The sequence below is a fragment of the Onthophagus taurus genome, chromosome 2 (genome assembly GCF_036711975.1).
Source record: "Onthophagus taurus isolate NC chromosome 2, IU_Otau_3.0, whole genome shotgun sequence".
In the NCBI taxonomy this organism is placed as follows: domain Eukaryota; kingdom Metazoa; phylum Arthropoda; class Insecta; order Coleoptera; family Scarabaeidae; genus Onthophagus; species Onthophagus taurus.
The window spans coordinates 16,352,511-16,372,215 of NC_091967.1; the positions used below are offsets into that span (position 1 = coordinate 16,352,511).

General features: G+C 33.8%; 1 protein-coding gene and 1 long non-coding RNA gene across 11 annotated transcripts in view; one reads left to right on the forward strand and one right to left on the reverse strand.

The window, feature by feature from the left end:
• Positions 1–19,705, reverse strand: part of LOC111419022 (Calmodulin-binding transcription activator) — a 211,668-nt gene that overhangs the window by 121,228 nt on the left and 70,735 nt on the right. The window contains exons 1-2 of one of the 10 annotated variants that reach the window (XM_023051824.2): positions 2,974–3,267; positions 708–932 (exon numbers count right to left, since the gene is read on the reverse strand). The exons of 7 other annotated variants lie outside the window; for them this stretch is intronic. In XM_023051824.2, the coding sequence (XP_022907592.1) occupies positions 708–765 (58 nt within the window). In that variant the 5' untranslated portion in view covers positions 766–932; positions 2,974–3,267. Of the gene's footprint in view, positions 1–707; positions 970–2,619; positions 2,845–2,973; positions 3,268–19,705 lie in introns of those variants that run through there. 2 more of the 10 variants (XM_023051818.2, XM_071194368.1) reach the window with 2 other exon arrangements.
• LOC139429029 (uncharacterized) overlaps positions 3,300–19,705 on the forward strand; it is a 104,646-nt gene continuing 88,240 nt past the window's right edge. The window contains exon 1 of the long non-coding RNA XR_011639742.1: positions 3,300–3,440. This is a non-coding gene — a long non-coding RNA (uncharacterized lncRNA). The remainder of the gene's footprint in view (positions 3,441–19,705) is intronic.

Here is a 19,705-nt window from a genome sequence, read left to right on the forward strand (position 1 = left end):
GACGCCGACTTCGCTTCATTCGGGGTTGCATCGTCTCACACTTTTCTCAAGCGAAGCTTACGAAACCTTTGGAAAAACGCCCCGAGGACCCTATAAATCTCGAAAGAAAAGAAAGATGAAGAGGACGTCATAATTCACGGTCAAATGCCGCCCGGAATGACTGGCGGATGATGATGCTTTCTTTTTACGGACCTTAAGATCGAGGGGCTTTGTTTATGATTATAAAGTTTCAAGTTTATAGTTTTTCTTTTCTTTATTTAGTAGGGTGTTTTCACTAAGTTTTCAAGATTAAGAATCCTTATAAAAGGGAAAAAAATTACGTTTTGTTAAAGTCTCAAAAGTATTGTTTCGCTTTAGATTTTAATTTAGATTTAAAATCATTTTAGATTATCAATCATGTGTGCGCTTTAATACATAGTCAGCACATTGTTTTTAAATAGCGAGAAGGCCGAAATAGCTCAAAATAGCGAAGAGGGCACAATTTGCATAATACCTAATGTGCTTAAAATTGCCCTGCACACCTCACCTACATCGATCACGGTTTCAAGCCATTTCTGCGTCCTTGGGGAACATAATCCAATAAGTTTTGTCAGACATCATGAATATGTATAATAGACTAACAATAAGTTCGACGATTTAAAAGCTTCAACTACTCTTAATATGTATAAGAAATAAAATTTACAAATATATATTGATGTAGTACTTACTTGCATTCAGTGGTATGGACGAATGAGGAGTTAACGTAGATATGTGATGATGATTCATGTGTCTACTTTGGTACCCAAGCACCGAGCCGTGGTACAAAACTTGGTGATGGCCATGGCCACCACCATGTTGTTGCCTGAATCCAGCCACTTTTACTTTTATTGTCAACTTAGAGTGCACATAGTTTTCTAAACACAGTTAATTCGTGTCCACAATTTTAATGCACACTTTTTATTCAAATTGTAAATCTTATTTTGTTAATAACTTTAAAATAAAATGTTACAGAACTTTCTAGGTTTTGCATTTTTTTTTTGATTTATGCCATAAACAGATACAATTGGTAACAATAGATGAAAGAAAATATAGATCAAAGTATATAGCCAAACTACCATTATTATAACCGTAAAGCTAAACCTCCTTCTGCATATGTCAGAATTTATGTCAGATACAAAAGAAAGAGAAAAAGGTTCCCATCGCGACATTTTAGAATTCTGGTCCAGTGTAAGGGCGGAAAGATGTGTGATTTATGTAAACCCCTGTAAAAACCAATATGGAGATTGTTGGGGAACTGAACGGGTATACGAGGACTGGAGGGAACAATGCACGCCATCCTGCTCGCAACTCCTTAAACTTTTTCGATTTAGATCGGAAGTTGAAAATTATATTGGACAGTTTCCCGTCCTGTGAAAAGGTAAGGATGCTGCAAAACTTAATAAGCAGGATTTCAACGTTCAACACAAAGAACAAGTGTAACAAAATAGATACATAATTCATATTCTTTAACGTGAATATTTTAAAGGTTACATACTGAATAGCTTAGTTGTACTCTTGGCAAGACAATAAACGTGTCAAATACCTGGAGCCTAACCAGAATAAATTGATGATTAATACAGTGATTACTCACACTCCATCGGTCTGCCACATTGAATTTTATAACTATTTTTAGGCTCCTTTTTAGAGTATTCATAAAATCCTCACTTAAGATTTTTTTCATATCATTGCAACTTGAATACACGCAGCACGCACACGTGGCTATTGCAGAATTTACCTTAGGAAAACATATAAATTACATGTAGAGTGAAAAGCATATGTGTGTAGCATGTACGGTGACACAAAAGGTGCCGCAAAAAAGCGTCAACCAACATTTCGTGATACCATTCAACGGACTGTGGATAATTGCAAAGCGCACCTTTTAAAAATGCACACGGACGGCGTTAATTTTTCAACGAAACACGAAACTGGGACGAATTACTACACCTACGACATGCGTTTACACTTTGGTCCGTATCTTTAGGAAATATCTCTTTACTGCTACTGCTGCTGCAACTACTTCCAAGTACAGGTTATACTACTCTTAATAATTGCAGGGTCTTTATATTTATGCAAATATTTTTTATGCAAATATACATTTTTTAATATCATTTACTTCCCCAATTAAACCTTAAAATTTAATGTTTAACGCGTAACTATAAATATTTACATGGAAATTTGGCAAGTTTGCAATAAATAAATGTGCCCACAATTTACTCAAAAATAACCACGTTGGAAAGGTTGTGTCCGGGTCTAATTGGAACAACAAGCCTCTTATTTATACTGGATTTTATAGCTTTGTACGAACAAATGTAAATTGTACATGAATAATATATAAAAAAAGATCAAACTGAAAACATTTGTATAAACTTGAATCGAAAATTTATATGAACTAGAGAAATTGACTCAAAATCCGCTTTAAATGCCAAAAATTCAAGGAAAGATACGATAAAAGTGAAATTTACATTATCATATTTTTCATCCACACAAACGAAATTTTGTGTTTGCAATTTAATCACTCGTACAATGTATGGCTATTAAATATTCCAAGAACAAATATTTAACCACATAAAAAATCATTGTTTAAACGTCAGTACATATTACCTTCTTTACTGATAGTATTTAACGATTCACCTGGTTTTACTTCAAACGTTTAATTTAAATAAACAGTGCGTCACGCGTTTTAAAAGATAACGTGATTACGTGCACGATATGTTATTTTCCTTAATTAACGTCCACTTTTAATTGAATCTAATTCCATTAAATATGGAATTACAGTATCTCATAATCAAGTCGATTATATATATTATTTCCATGTAAGCAAAAATGATAACAAATTAATTATTATTTCTTGTATACATGAAATAATGTGGTACTAAAACAATGCAGAACCCAGAAAATTCTTATTAATTTTCCACCTCGTAATTAAAAAATTAAAGGTAACTCAAGAAATCAAACCTCGAACTGATCAGATCTTATCAGCTTTTTCTCCTCGTTCGTTTCGTTCTTTTCAAAGTTTTTAGGAAAATTAAAATTTCTCCTTAAACCCCACTTTTACTTTCTATTTTGTTGTTCACCGTAGAAACAAACCGAAGCAAACGGCAATTTAGAACCGTATAAGGTTTTTAATAATAACTGTTTGCGGGCGTCGCGACGTCCGACAACGATGGACCTCGTGGCGTCGGATCTCGTCACGTGACGGAGGAGGCGTCGCGATGCTGCATCCCGTGTCACGTTTGGGGGCGAACTCGTCCTGCCGGCGACGCGCGAAGCAGTCGACTGTTAGCGTCGCGGGCCACCACGCCGCTCGAGACGACCGACGACGTCGAGCGCCGGGGACGCCCGGCGCCGCGACGCGTGGTACAAAGTGCGCGCGCACTCGATTTATTCTCCGAGATGAGAGTGTTTGGATATCAATGTCGAAAGTAAGCATAGAATAAATTCCATTTTAACCTTTTTGTTAAAGTGTTAAATATTAGTTAATTAAAAAGTAATTAGTAAAAATTCATTTATTAATGCTCAACATAAACCTAAAGTAAGTTAGTTATCACTAGTATTTTTTCGCTTTGAGGAATTAAATTTTCCCATTCAATTAGTTTGATTATGTATTAGTATATTACAGTACAAGTAGGGAAACTATGATTTTTCATTAACGCGTATGTCGCATTTCCAAGACATACAAGTTAGTGGAAAATATTAGTTTCCCACGAGTGCTGTATAGCGTTTTGTTCAATCCTACTATTTAGAGAAAGCCCGTCTTAAAATTCGATAACTCCTGAGTAATTTCATGTCGACATGTCGACGATGACAGCAGTTTTTGACATTGTCATGCTCTTAATCGATATATGTATGTAAACAACCATTTGTGTCAAATTGTTAATTGTCATCATTATGCATAAAATTAAAAAGTTGATTAAAATTAATAATTTATACAACTGTTTTTTAGTTAACGGTAAGTAAAGGTTTGATATTTAGCTAACAGTGGTTGAAAAAGATTAGAGTGAGTGAAAAAAATTCATTCACTCGTTTCTATGAATGTCGGCGGAGTGAATGCAAATAACAACTTTCAACACTCGTATCTAAGTTAGAAACTGATAATTTCGAAGGTAGGATTGAACAAATTAATATTACACACAATATTAAATCCATTAGCTGTATTATCTGTATTTCGGTAAAAAAGTTCTTACAAACTTTGTTTTCCAACATCTATTTCATCTTTTCAAACAAAATCGATATATTTTAAAGTAATCAATCTGAAAGAGACACTTTCACATTATATTGAGCAGATGCCTAAATTCTGAATAATTCTCAGATATCTTTGATTATATATAATATGGATTGAGCCAACGAGAGAGATAGCTTGCGCAAGGTGATCGAACCGAGATAGACATAGAAGCGTACTGACATATAATGGGCGTGCGTTAATTTTGGCGGTAAATTTAAAACAAAATTAATAAATGAAAAAAGAAAAATAAAATAAAATAAAATTTCCTTATTATTTATAATACTTACAGGTGATGTGAAACTGTATTATCGCGAACTTTGCACACGAAACAATACATTTTTAAACATAATGGTGTGACTGGCTGTGACACAACAAAACGATAAACGTCAAATGGAAGAGGTTTGACACTTTTGTGCGCATGCGCCCGTCTGTTTAGTACCGTTTTATGTCTATCTTTGTTACACTTTCACATTATCGCTTTCCATCTGCGTCTATTCACCTTGAGCCACATTTTTGTTAGTAGATATATTCAGTTAGCTCAATCCATATTATATATAATCAAAGTCAGATATTAATTAATGATTTTCTTTCCATTTTATATTCAATGTAAAAAACAACGATTTTGCACTTCAAGGGGGGGATGTCTATTAATTTTTGAATTATTTGTTTTCTATTTTAGTATAATTAAACACACTGCACAAAGAAATTCAATTCACACTAGAACTTGAAGCCGGCAATAAAATAAATTTTCTTGATTTTACAATAAACAAAACAAACCAAAATTACAGGTCTATTATGTACCAAGGAAATATTAATAACAAAATAAAGCAAACTATGAAACAGTACGATATTCAGATAAGCCCAACAGGACCATAGGCAGCCTACTCATAAACTTATATTCGGGAGACAGGCAGAGCCCTCAAACTACGAATTAAAGAACACAAAATAAAGCACAACTCTAATTTTGGTAAACATATAACTTTTAACCTCAACCATGAATTCGACGAAAATAAAAACACAAAAATATTACATCATATTAACAAGGGCTACCTTAAGAAAATCCTGGAAAGATACGAAATTGGAAAGTTTATACATAACAACCCAGATCTAACCAGTTAATCATCTAACCATAACAACCCAGTTTAAATGACCAAATTGCGAGCACACATAAACCACTATATTCATTTCTTAAACAACATTACACCCCACCCCGTAAACCACCAGATAGACGAGGACTTCAAAACATGATGTCATTTTGAAATCGTACTACTCTGGGTCCCATGAACATCACCCCTATCCTTTTCTAACCTATCCTCATCCCATATCGAGCCTCATCAGATTTAATAGATTCTACATTACACCCCGTAAACCCCCAGATAGACGAGGATTTCAAAACATGAAGTCATTTTGAAATCGCACTACTCTGGGTCCCACGGACATCACCCCTATCCTTTTCTAACCTATCCTCATCCCATATCGATCCTCATCAGATCTAATAGATTCTATATTTTAAGGTTGTTTTTAATATGTTTATTATTTCAAATTTGAATGTCATCCCCACCCTCCACGATAATACCATTTGACAAAACTGAAATATCCACTAACCACGCGGTCCCTAACTTGACAAAATATAATTTAGCGAAAAAGTGTACGACGCCATAACATGTTCTATTCTCTAATCTCGATTCTCCAAGGGTTTTTTAGTGTCATTCCTAAAAATAAAAACAAATTAAATAAATGCTCATTGTATTTCGGTGAAAATGTTCTTACAAACTTTGTTTTATAACATCTATTTCTACTTTTCACACAAAATCGATATATTTTAAATTAATTAATCGGAAAGAGACACTTTCACATTATATTGAGCGGATCCCTAAATTCTGAATAATTCTCAGATAAACTTGAACAATTAAAGCAACTGCATTGGCATTAAACACCATACCTCGTAGATCTTTTGGCAATTCAAGATGAAAAAAGCTGAAAAGAAGATAGCAGCTGTAATTTTATATCTTTATGACGCTGCACGGGTGCGACCTGCTATATTAATTGGTCGAACTCTGTGCAGAATTGAAATGAAGAGCTGGCGGTTCACTCTTATTTTCTGAAAGAATCTTTCGCCAATATTTGGAATTTTGCTACATGAAGCAGAAATTTCTGCAATTTAAATTCATAGATATCTGAAGTTTAGCAGGCATATAAACTGTAAACATGAACATCGAAACTCTAAAGCAATGCTAAAATCAGCATAAACTAACTGCAATTATTACATGAAAGGAAATCCATAGTATTGTTTTGCACTTACTAGCTTAATTATGAAGATAAATTCGTCAATTACATGAAAATGTTAAGGATTGCGTTTCATTCGTTATTGTATGGAACTACAAAATTAAGCGGAATTAGTAGCCGCTATCGCTAGTGCAATTCAGAAGAAGAAAAATTAGCTATATCTAACTGTCGTAAAATTCCGAAAGCTAGCAAACAGCTAATGCTTGCATTAAGTCGGTGACAGCACCATCAGTTGTTCAAAATGTACTCTAATTTTTCGATATAAAATCTGGGGAGCGCTATCGCGCTGCTTGGAACTCAAATAAGGAAATTATTGAAATATTTCTGAGTCATATGAAGCATTAAGATATTCTGATTCTGGCGACTGCACCTTTCGCGAATGTAAATGGGGTTGATCTGTAAACTTATCAAATGATCCAGCACTTGGAATAATAAAATGGCGTGGATGATGACGATAGGGTTTCCATTAGTCTAATTCTTGCTCTCATCTTTGCAGCAAGGGAAATATTTTTAAAGCCATCTAACAATGTTAAAAGAAACATCGGCAGATATAAGGTGATTTATGTTATGCAGCAGAGGCACTTCTAACACTTTTTATTTCCCTTAGCTCTATTTGAGAAGACTCTCTGAGATTTTTCCATTTTTTTGAAGTCCTAAACGTGTAAACATTTATGTAATTTGTTAAGTAACAAATAAAAAGGTATGTTTATCGAAATGATTTTTTACACACAATTACCAAATTGCATTGGTGCTGTGGACGACAAGCACATTAAAGCTAAATCAGCTCTACATTCGAGTTCGCTTTATTTCACCTACAAGCTCTTTTTTCAATGTGTTACTCGCAATATGCAATGCAAATTATAAGTTTATATGTATAGACATTGGTGCATATGGCAAATGTAGTAATTCTTCTATTTTCAAGGATTTTGTTTTTTGATAGACTTATGATTAATAACGTGAATATATCTAGTGATGATTCAATTAATTGCATGATACCAAAAGAACAGTTCATTACCAACTCTCACGTGCTCAGTGCTGCATCGAATTTAAGTTTGGAATACTGACAAGTGCATAATTCTAAAATAATTTCTCCATGTCATCGCTCGACAGCAAATAGAACATCATCTCAATACCAGGATATGTTTGATAATACAAAAGTATTTCCTCTCCTTTTATTAGGGTTGATGAAATAATTTGTAAAAACTCTTGATCACCCTGGATCATCATTTGTGTATTTAGGGCAAAACATAATTAGTTAGAAGCTTAAAGCTGCAATTTTATAGACTACAAATAAGAAGATCTGTTCTAAGATCGTATAAAAGTTCATAATATCCTCTGTTAATTAGACGGGTTTCAAAAAAATTGAGTGATATTGAAAGAGAATAAGAAATATTCCAAGTTAATGTAAACAGGGTATAGGACACCATTATCATAGAAAATGGGACTTTCATATAATTACTCCATAAAGAATTACCATAAAATCAATTTTTTGTACATTTCAGTTAATTCACAGATGAGAAACCTTACAATAAAGGCATTCTTGTGGTATTTTATGGTTTGGCAACTGCAGCAATTTTTGCGTTTTACGGTTTTGTTTGCATTTAGTATGCATTTATCATCAAGGTGTATCACCAAGGCCTTTTTCAACTTTTTCTTATTTTGGCAGTGTATTGACATCTTGGCAGTGATGATAGTGGATGTTTACATTTAAGAGTATCAATGTCAACTGATCGGACGCTATTTTACGAAAAATGATTGATTAAAATTCCACAAAGAGCTAAACTTAAACAATCAATATATTCTTTTATGTGATTCATTTCCATCACAAAACTGCCGCTGCGAAATCGTTGTTGAAAAATGAATTCATGACTCATGTTCGTCAGACATATTTACCAATTTGTATTTTACGTTTGGAGAACCTAAACGGTATTAAGCACACTTTTTTGTCTCCCATTTTAGTGTTTGAGGATTGTGTTGGAGTCAATGAAATGAAGAAGTAGAGAGTAAAATAAATATTTTACAGTTTCAGGCAGGATATGTGCAGTTTTTATTGTTGGTCGGCTTTTTAATGTTCCTAAAGATCATCAATCATGTTAGATTGCGTGAGATGCTCGTTAATAAAGAATAAAATGGAAATCTTAGCAGAAAATAATCCGAACTCAGAACAGATCTTGAGCCCGAAAGAAGATCTTTTAATCTATCTGTGGCTAAAACGATATCGAAAAAGATGGATACAAAAATGGTCACATTGATTTTGGATCCTAATTAGGTCAGAGACTTTGCATTTGCAAATAACATCATAACAGCAACAAGATAGAGATTTTACAAGAGATTTTTTATATTAATTTCAAACAATTTTTTTAATTTCATATAATATCATTCAACACAAAGTTTTAACAAGTTCTCTAGTCACCACATACTAATAATAATCTTTTTGCCTTATAAAAGCACGCGACGTATCAACCACAAATAAACTAGGCAACCATCTAAATTAGTATTTCAAATATTTGCACGCTAACAAATAAACCGTGCCGAGTTAATCACATTTTGACGCAAGAACGCAGTCACAGGTATAATGCAATGTATGTTTATCTTCCGTTACTTTATTAAACGAAATCCATGTTTAGATAATATCTATTTAAAAATAATTTGTTTATCATACTTAACAGTTCTTATCGTTGATAAAATCCCTGTCGATTGACAATACAGACGCAAACTCACCTGAAACAAAGAAAAAAAGATTTTAGTGAAGATACTATTTTAGTTTTCGGTTTAAGATTTACATCACGCTGTGAAGTGTAATTTCTCTGAGGTATTTAGCGAGATCGCTCGACCATTATAACATCGTAATTGCGCAATGGGACCGATAGTCATTAATATAATTGTGTCTAGTTCAACGGGTAATACCCAACCGGATGAAACAATCAACGTACGGTCCCTTAGAGATTGTTAATTAAAGACCCATACATTATCGGAATGATAGATTTCCTTAACTTACCATACATGGAGAAAAGAAAAAAGATGTCTATTTTTGTCCACTTTTCCTTTTTCCTATTAAACTGATATATACAATATAGCAAAATATTCAATTTACCTGGCACCAGGTGTCACCCCGTTTCTCAACCGATTGTTGCAAAGTCACGCAAATGTTATTGTAGACAATCGGACGCCCACGAGGATGATTTCAGGTTTGAATGCCAACCATCAAGCAGGGGTTAGTGTTAAAAATCAATTCAATAAATAAAAAAAAATAAAATAAAATAGTATTTTTGTTACAAAGTACTTTCTTGAAATTAAACTATTCCTTCGAAGCGGTTAACGAGATTGCTGAAAACCGATGTTACTCTTAATCATAAACAATAGGTGGAGTTAAACCGTAACGAAATTGGCTCATAAATACAGATTAACGTAGCTCCCTTGGGCCAAGATAAATAATCACGGTACAAGGCAAGGAATCGAGCGACCGGGATCTTGTAGCGGTACAACTATTAATAAGTACGTGATACTGTTACGCGGATCGGTGCCAGATTTTGTTGTCTAGCACTTGGCGCTTCGCCCTTCGAAGAAGATCCGGCAGTAGCGAGCATAACAACCATCGTCGAAGAAACTCACGAAACGCCCGAAGTTAAGGAGTCCTCTCTCCCGGAGGGCGCCTGCCTTAGCAGGAATTAACTGTCTCGTGAAATCGCGAAATTGGCTGTTTAAAGGATTTGTTATCCGTCGGACGGGAGGAGGATGTTTTGTACGCTATAAATATTTTCCAAATTTATTGGCGCGCTTCCTTTTTGTATTGGCAGCGGCGGAAGCGAAGTTTGTTTTTGCACTTTGCATCCTCTGTGAGTAAGTTAACCGTGAGAAAAATCGTCAGCAATGTTTTCAATTCGGAACTTAATGCGGACAGCTTATGTAGAGAAACTGTTAGACAAATAAATTTAATACTTGTAAGTTTCTTCAAAGATTATTTTACTTGCACTTTAAATACGTATGTTATCTCAATTTTATATTGCTTACACACAAATTTCAAAAAGCAATAGGAGATTTTCCATTTCTTGTTAATCATGGTGTTTAATGCAACGTTAAAGTCGTAGCGAAAGCTTCGAGATTGGTTGTGTTTACGCTATTCGAGTCTAAAATGAAGCGACCATTCCACGAACGGATCCGGTCGGTATCCGGAGCTGGCGACCCGCGGATTAATAAATCCAGCTCCGCAGGTGGGTAATGGGATTTGGGCGGACACCGTAAGATTACACGTCAAGCAGGATCGTGATATAATGGCCCGGTAATCGAGTCACGCGTGCGAGGTACCCGAAGGGCTCCCGTTTAACCAGCCTCTGAACTTCACGTTCTTTCATAGCCGCCACCAAATAGAGACCGAAGGGCATATATAAATACCTGTCGATATACAGTAAGGGACGGCGACGATCACAACGTAAAATGAGTAAATTAGATAAGCGGTGATGAATTCTATTTGTTCAAGTCAATTTGGTGAAATATGAATGTATATATATATATATATATATATATATATATATATAAATATGAACTATTTGAATGAAAAATTTTAACACAAAATAGGACTGCTACATTCCGGAAACAAGTGAATAGCTCGAAGGACCGTTCGTGACGTCACCCATGGGTAGCCGAAGTCCGTTCTAAAGAGGTCCGTTGTGTGGAGGTTTCACTGTATACTGGCAATTTCATATAACTCGCAATATATGAATGCAGTAACCATAGTTACGAAACTACTATGTACTTGCACTGTCCAACATAAAATGCAACACAGCTTAATAGTACAGGCACTGGGTAGTTTTGCACAGGAAAAGTTTTGCTTGGAAAAATCCTTATGATAACTCTGAGTTTCCGTCTTAAAAGGCACATGGAACCCGAATGTTTCTGGTGCAGCATTGTTACTATGTATAACCATTGTTTATAGAGTATATAGTTAGCTCATCCAATGCTTTTATTTGACTCCACGTTTTTAGTTGATAATACTCTCCAGAGCTGGCGCACTTTGTATTAAACTTCTTAAATATGACGTAGTAGCATATTATTTACAGATTGCGAAATAATCCCATCTATAAATCAATGCCGTAAAAACAGAACAAATTCGTTCAAGAGAGAAACGAATATTCAGAAAAGGATAGTATGTTTCTCCTACTGGCTAACCGACTATGATCACCTCGTGTGTGTTTAATAAAAATATTCTTAGAGCAATAACAATTAAAAATAGCCAAAAACGCTTGAAGAATGATTTGTGTATTATGGAAAACATAAATACGAGAAAAAATATGTGTTTTATCAATGAAGAAATAAATACTTTTTATCGCCAACCGGCAGCAAAACCATACTTTATGCTATCCATTTGCGGCAGTGCTACTATCTAGTAAACTGTGCATTTAGCGGCAGACAAAGTTAACCTGCCGCTAATTGCTGTCAATTTGAAAAAAATGCCATTGAACAGCTGGATTTGAATCCGGTACCTTCTGTATGAAAGCGCACTTCCCTCTCCACTATACTACCGACCTTTAATACATAGTGTAACTTTACCGAGGTATATTAACAAAACAAATCGTTTGACACATGTCTTAATATTGGTAAGTTAGAATATCTTCATATCGTTAAATTTTGCGGTTGGCAATAAAATGTTGTATGCAACACGTCAGCAAAGTGTTTTTATCGAACTCGCCTGTTTACTCGCCTCGCTCGCTCGACTCGCAAACTCAGACTCGTTCGATAAAGCATCACTTTGCCAACTTGGTACATAAATAACTATTTTTCGAAAGTTATTGATTTTTTCACCAGTAAAGTTTTAAAAATAAGGTTATTTAAAATTTATTAAACTAGCAGAATAAAATGATAAAATAAATATCACACAGTTAAGGAGCCTTAACAAGTTAAAATGTAAATAGGGAAATTAGGGTATGGATTGGATGGATTTGATTTGTTGAAATAATACAATATGATGACTGTAACCATTCTCTATAAACAAAGCTCTAACTGAGAGAAAAAATTTATTATACATAAAAATAAAAAATATAAATAAAAAGTTAATAATACAATAAAAAAATTAATTATGAGACAATATATTCATTTTTTCTGATTTATTATTGGTTTGTTTGTTTAATAAATTAACTTTCTTACATTCTGAAAATAACTGTATTTTGACTAAAATATCCAGAAAAGACTCCAAGTGATTTTCGTAATTTACAAAGTGGTGGTCACACTTTTTTTTTGTAGGATATTAAAAATTTTTTTAACTAAACGTTTCCTGACGCACCTTTTATACAGATAATTGTGAATATATAATCTAAATTGAGTTAGCGATGTGAATGTAATACTTTTACAAATTTCTGACGGTACATTTAAGGACATATTGTTAATGTTGATTTTGTACATTTTATGAAACAAAAGAATTTCATCAGAATTACTAAGTTCGCCTTCTTTCAACAAAATTTCTCGGCACCAGTCACACTGAATTTCGTCAATGTGAACTTTTGCACAATAACCCGCAAAATATGCCAATGAACATCCTTCCAATGTACTGTGGATGCTAAATTCCTCACATGTTGTTATTATCTTCATCAGACTCTGAGATATCCATTGGAGATACCGACGAGTCTCTTGTTGCTACATATTCATTTGTAGATAAAAACACGGCTCGATCTTCTTCACAATTAGCTTGCACTTTCTATTTTAACAAACTATTTATAGAAATCTGCCTGATCGTAAGGCGAAGCAATTGCGCGGACGGATTTCTGGCATAACCCCCACGTTGTCGGATAATTGAAAAAAGATTTTCAATAATATCTTGATTTAATCGGGATGTTATTATAAATTGTTTCCCTGTGCGTTTTTCTTCATTATAAAGTTGTAAAACAGCCTGAACCGTTTGAATAACCCCGTCGAAACAGGGAGGTCTGGTAAACTTATTACTTTTCTTATCCTTTTTTTTTAATTGTGAAAATATGTTTTTGTAATTCGCTACGGTAATGGAAGCTATAACAGTACTCAAACGGGTGTTGTAATGAGACTCTCTACAGCATCCGATGCTGTAATGAGATTTTAGTAACATTTTATGGAACCAGTTCAAGTTGGTGACATTGGGTCATTAATTTTTCTAGTTGTCAATGTGACAATTTTTGTCTATGGATGTTTAAACACGTTCTTAGCATCAAATACAAGGTCCACAATGATGAGGACATGGACTCTGAGCAATTTCTCTTATTTTGGGAGGTGTACATGAAACATTTTTTTCAGGTGAATATATTTTGTGTTTTGACGGTTTCTAATTGTCAATTCAAAGTTTCTATTTTCAAGTGTTCCGGTGTTACCAACTGCTACATACCTGTTTCCCTACATTGCCAAAATTTACTTTATTTTTGTTAAAAAAAAGTATAAAAACGCGAATTACAAAAAATAGCATAAAAAACACGTTTCATAAGACTTAAAGCACTCATTCATTAAAAAACTCGTTTTTCAACTTGAATTCGTGCATTTCAAGCGTGTCTTACGAAACTTGTTTTTTAATATACTATTATAGCTTCATATAAAACATTTAATACATCCTCCGAAGTATCGGAAAGTGCGCATTTGAAAGGATTTCTACTGTATCTAGTACAACTGTTGAGACAGTCAAACCATTTGTCCATAAACATAATGAAATCTGCAGTGTCAGTAGCTGTTGAACTTTTTAGCTCGCCTGTTGCTATTGACGTTTTTAATGCCGACGCAACGCTTTTGCTAAATATTTGGGCGGCCAGTTTTACCGATAATTTCTGAAACGGCGAAGGATATAAATGAGTGTTTGAGATTTTGAGTAAACATCTCGCCCCTGACTTTGACTTTTGATCAATATGATATAATCTTCTGATACCTTGAAAAGAAATTGTTTCGTATGCTTTTCAAAAGATGAGGGGCATCAAACACTTTTTGCGTATTTTTAAACATGAAATAAGGTTTTTTAGGACTATTTTTTGTCTTAATAAATGTTTACACGCATTTGGTGCTTTATAATATAAACTAAGTGAAAATTGTTTTTCATTGTATGTCCAGTGGCCTTTTGTTTTATGTAGTAATTGCATTGCCGCAAATGTTCTATGTTGAGGGGAATGATATTTTATAACACTTAGACAGGATTGTAAATTGTTTGATAGTGTGGTGGTAGTTAATCTTTTTTTTAGTTTTTATATTGTTGACTTCGCATTTTTACATTTCAGTCTGAGTTTATCGTATTTTTCCTTTAATTTATTTAAAGCACAGGGTATCTGACTATGATGGGAGTTCGGTGACGGAAATTCTAGATACTCACTTGGAAACTTCTTTTGACAAGGCGAACTATCTAATACTGGTGACGATTTAGAACTTTTATCAGGGGATAGAAAACGTACCTCGCCATGTTTAGAAAACGCATAATTGCTAACAATATACATAAACAATCTTTATATTTAAAAATATTTTAATTTTATTTGTATATGTACTTATATCGTAAATCCTGCTTAATTTCAACAAAATGCGAATCTGTATTTTCGGTTCTTTGAAATTTTCTTATGTTTGCTCAAAATATCGCCCCTTCAATTAGCCGTCCCTGTGCAATAAACAACCAGTACACCCATACGCGCCTGCCCCGGATGTATTCGTTAAAAGTGTTAAAACCTAAAAACACGAAATATCGACTGATTGATAAAGCCGCCGACCGAGATTAATACCAATGTATACATAACTGAACTTACTCGATAAGAATGGTCTTAATTACCTACAATTTTCGATTTATTATTGATTTAATTTTATATTCAGTCGATTAATTTTGCTTTTTTTAAAGTTCATTGTAGGCTTCTGTAAAATATTTTGATGTGGAATTGTCAATGGTTTATTATCTGATTTAACTCCTAGATGGAACACTGTTCGTTAAGATATAAAAATAAAAACAGATTTAATCGCTAGATGGCGACATCAAAAATTAAATCTTTTATGGGTTGCCAATTCTTTCTATCTCGTGAGCTAACTATATTCTCTATAAACAAAGGTATAACTAACACTACACCTAGAACTAGAATCATTTGGGTTTAGTCTAAAGACGGCTTAACCCGAATGATTCTAGTTCTAGGTATAGTGTTAGTTCTAATTTTACACTTGCACTGTCACTAGAACTAACATTAGACCTAGAACTAGAAACATTTGGGTTTATCCGTACGTCTCTTAAGACGGCTAAACCCGAATGATTCTAGTTCTTGGTCTAGCATTGCACAACAATTAAAACTAGAACTAACACTAGACCTAGAAAGTTTCGGCTAAACCCAAATGTTTCTAGTTCTAGGTCTAGTGTTAGTTCTAGTTTTAGTTCAATAAAAACACGAACATAGTGATATTTTCTCCTAAAGTAGTGCTACCTACCAGCAGTCTTAAGAGAGGCACGGCTAAACGGAATGTTTCTAGATTTCTATGGTAATATATTTTTGTATATTGCATCTTAAGTGAAATTCACTCTATATAAAAATATTATTACTGAACCCAAATCAATACAAACCTTAATAAAACTCCCATATTCTTTCATAAACCAAAACATAATCTTCGGTCAGCGGTCACGCGATCGACATGGAAAAAAAAAGAATTGGAGCATCGTAAATTTTCCGGGGGATTCCGGCTTATCTACGTCAAGGATTTGTAGCTAAGGGCACGCGCGTTAGATCGGCTCAAGCTTGCTGACAACTTGTCGATGTGTATTTATAGTCGGCGCAAAGCTTAAAGCCTTGATTTACGTCAGCTGCCGAACGCGCACCGTAAACACACACACAGGCAGTTCTCTGAAGGAGAAACTGGCAAAACTGTTTGTCGACAAATAATTAATTAAGCTCGTGACGAACCGTCGTCGACGTTACGTCTACATCATGGTTCAACAAAAAATAAGATGTCGGCGTCGCCGACTGCCTCACGATTTATCTTAGGTTGAAACTTGAGTGTAGTCGGGTAAATTTGTATCACGTCGACTAACACTATGGTAGACGATCATTAGTGCTACCTCTAACATTATACCTTATTATATTCATGAAACGTAGGTTCTGCCACGTGGAAAGAGATAAGGCTTTGACAATATGGTGTAATTAGTTATATGGCTGTAAGTTGACACGTGAAATTAATGGGTTAAAAATACACAATAATTTACATAATCAAATGTTTTGTATTGTTTCTTTTTCACATTTGAATTTCAAATATAAAACCGTTTTTTTAAAATATTTTTCAAAAAATGTATTTTCCAAAAAGAAACGTACAAAAGAAATTATTTAACAGGTAGGTGATGCAAAATACCTACACTCAGATGTAGACGAGTGGGCCTATATTTAACAAGTGTCATTGAATGGAGTAGTAGGCGGCAGACACTCGAATGCAGTAACTCGAAAGTTAAGTGACTGGCTCATGTGCATATTTGCACTACAAATGGAAGCACTTCGCAGTGCCCCTCTACGAACGGTTTTAGGTGTTCCATTACACCAAAGCTTCTGCCCTACTTCCACAATGCTTAAAGGGAGGCGCTATCTAATGTAGGATGGATCAGGTACGGATGGGACACAATGATGACTTGGAATACGAGGCGTTGTGTGTAAATATCTAACCGATCTTCAACTCAAACCTAAAGTGCATTAAGACTACTTTGAGGCATTTCTACAAATAAAATGAATCGCTATGATAAATGCGCCACAAGTTTTAGTGCTTTTATTATGTTTCTGTTTTCTTTTAATTAGGAAACAATTGCAGGGGTGGAGCAGATATAACGTAGGGTAAGCTACCCTAAACTCCAAAGTTTAGTGCTATGTCCATTTTCTGCCTTAATAGGCAGCATAATTCACGCATAAAGTTTAACTATTCATGAGCAAAGTGCCAAATAAATTCCGTTTATTGTCCTCGCACGTTGTAAGCATTTTTTGTCGAAACCACACGGTATATTCCGAGTGTGGAGAGAATGTACAGTCCGGATGTTCCCTATTTGCCATTTGCGGATATAACCCACGCGATAATGAAAAGCCGGTGTACTTTAAACTTTAAACAGAAGGTCCAAGGGAGGTGTTTTCCATTATTTATTACAAAAATTTCAACGATATACGTTCTGAATAAAGAATAATTTTTAATTCAAAATCTTCATACTAAATTCTAATTGTACTTTATGCACCCTTTTCCTAAAAATTAAAGATGTTAATTTATAATTCACGAAGAAAAAAACTACAAAACCTGGCGAGAATGACAATATCATCAACCAAATTCAATACGAGATTAGTCAAAGTAAGAGATCTTAAAATGAATACTAAATAACTTCTTAAAGGACTTCAGGTCGTTTCTCATATCGCAGAGACGGACTCTGATTAAGTTAACAGGCTAAAGATTTAATTGGACAATTGTTTGATCCGATTTTATTAGCTCCGGAGATTCTGGCCGGTCCGGGTTCATCTTTTTAACGAGGCAGGCCCTTTTGTAATTTTTGTTCTGAATCCATTCGGTCTCAATTTCCATGAAAATTTCGTCGCAAGATTTCGAACGGAACTGCAAAACTTGGACGGTCGTAATTAAAGCACTCATAATACTTTCTAAAGTTATCTGTTGGACGGAACGAGAGGAGAGAATCGGAAAAGTCACATTATAATTAACGTATTAATGAAGCGTAAAATTGAAATGAAAGAAACCAAAAATCAATCGTATTTGAATTTTATATTGTTAAAGTAGTTAATTAATTTTTTAAGTTTTATGATCTCAAAAGATCTTCGCATTGAGTATCGACGATCCGAAAGTTATAGTTTAATATTCAGTCGGTGGTCAATTTCCATTTTCGCGACTGAGAAGTTCGACCGTTCGATCGGCACACGTTTACGCTAAAACGGCATTTCTTTATACCGTTATTACGTCAGTAATGGCGCTCGGTATAGGTAGTTTCGTCCAAACGTTACCGCTGAATTTGACGATATTACACTGGACCATGAAAAAATATGTGGTCATCTGCAAAATGGTACAGTCTACAATGTTTGATAATAATATCACAAGAATAACAGCATAGTTACTAAAGATTGATTTATCGTTAATTGAAATAAATTAAATTTCCTACGACGTTTATAGTATCTTGGTTGAATTTTTGTGATTAAAAGAACTGTATTGTTATAACACCAAATACAGTAAAAACCTCGTTAGAACGGATTATAATTCAAAAATGTTTTTCTCCTAAATTTATACATTAAACATATAACTTTGTATACATCACCTCAATGTAGACATCCTAAGATTTGATTTAAATTATATCTCATTTTATAAAACCCACAATTAAAGTAGATATGATTTTTTGAATTTAATTTAGTTCTTTACCCAATCTTATTTTTGCAATATTTTCTTCAACAGCGTTTTTCTTCTAAATTTCTACATTAAACATATAACGTTTTATACACCACTGCATTGGAGACATATTAAGGTTTAATTTAAAGTATATCTCATTTTATAATTTCCACAATTAAATTAGATATGATTTTTTGAATTTAATTTAGATCTTTACCCAACCTTATTTTTGCAATATTTTCTTCAAAAACATTTTTCTCCTAAATTTTTATCTCCAACATATGTGTTTTTATACACATACATCTTAATATTTAATTTAAAATATATCTCATTTTACAATTCCACAATCAAAGTAGATATGATATTTTGAATTTAATTTAGTTCTTTACCCAATCTTATTTTTGCAACATTTTGTTCAACAATGTTTTTCTCCTAAATCTATACATCAAACATATAACTTCTTATACATCACCTTATTGCAGACAGCTTAAGCTTTAATTTAAAGTATATCTCATTTTACAATTCCCACAATTAAAGTAGATATGATACTTTGAATTTAAGTTGGTTGTTTACCCAATCCTATTTTTGCAACATTTTGTTGAACAATGTTTTTCTCTTAAATCTATACATCAAACATATAACTTTTTATACATCACCTTATTGTAGACATCTTAAAGTTTAATTTAAAGATTATCTCATTTTATAATTCCCACAATTAAAGTAGATATGATTTTTTGTTTAGCCGTCTTAAGAGACGCTCGATCAAGTTCTTTATTTTATATTACAAATCTTAAGTCTCAAACTAACAACATTACATAACACGAATAGAATAAATTAAGCATTTGCTAAATCAAAGTGCGAAATAGACGTTGC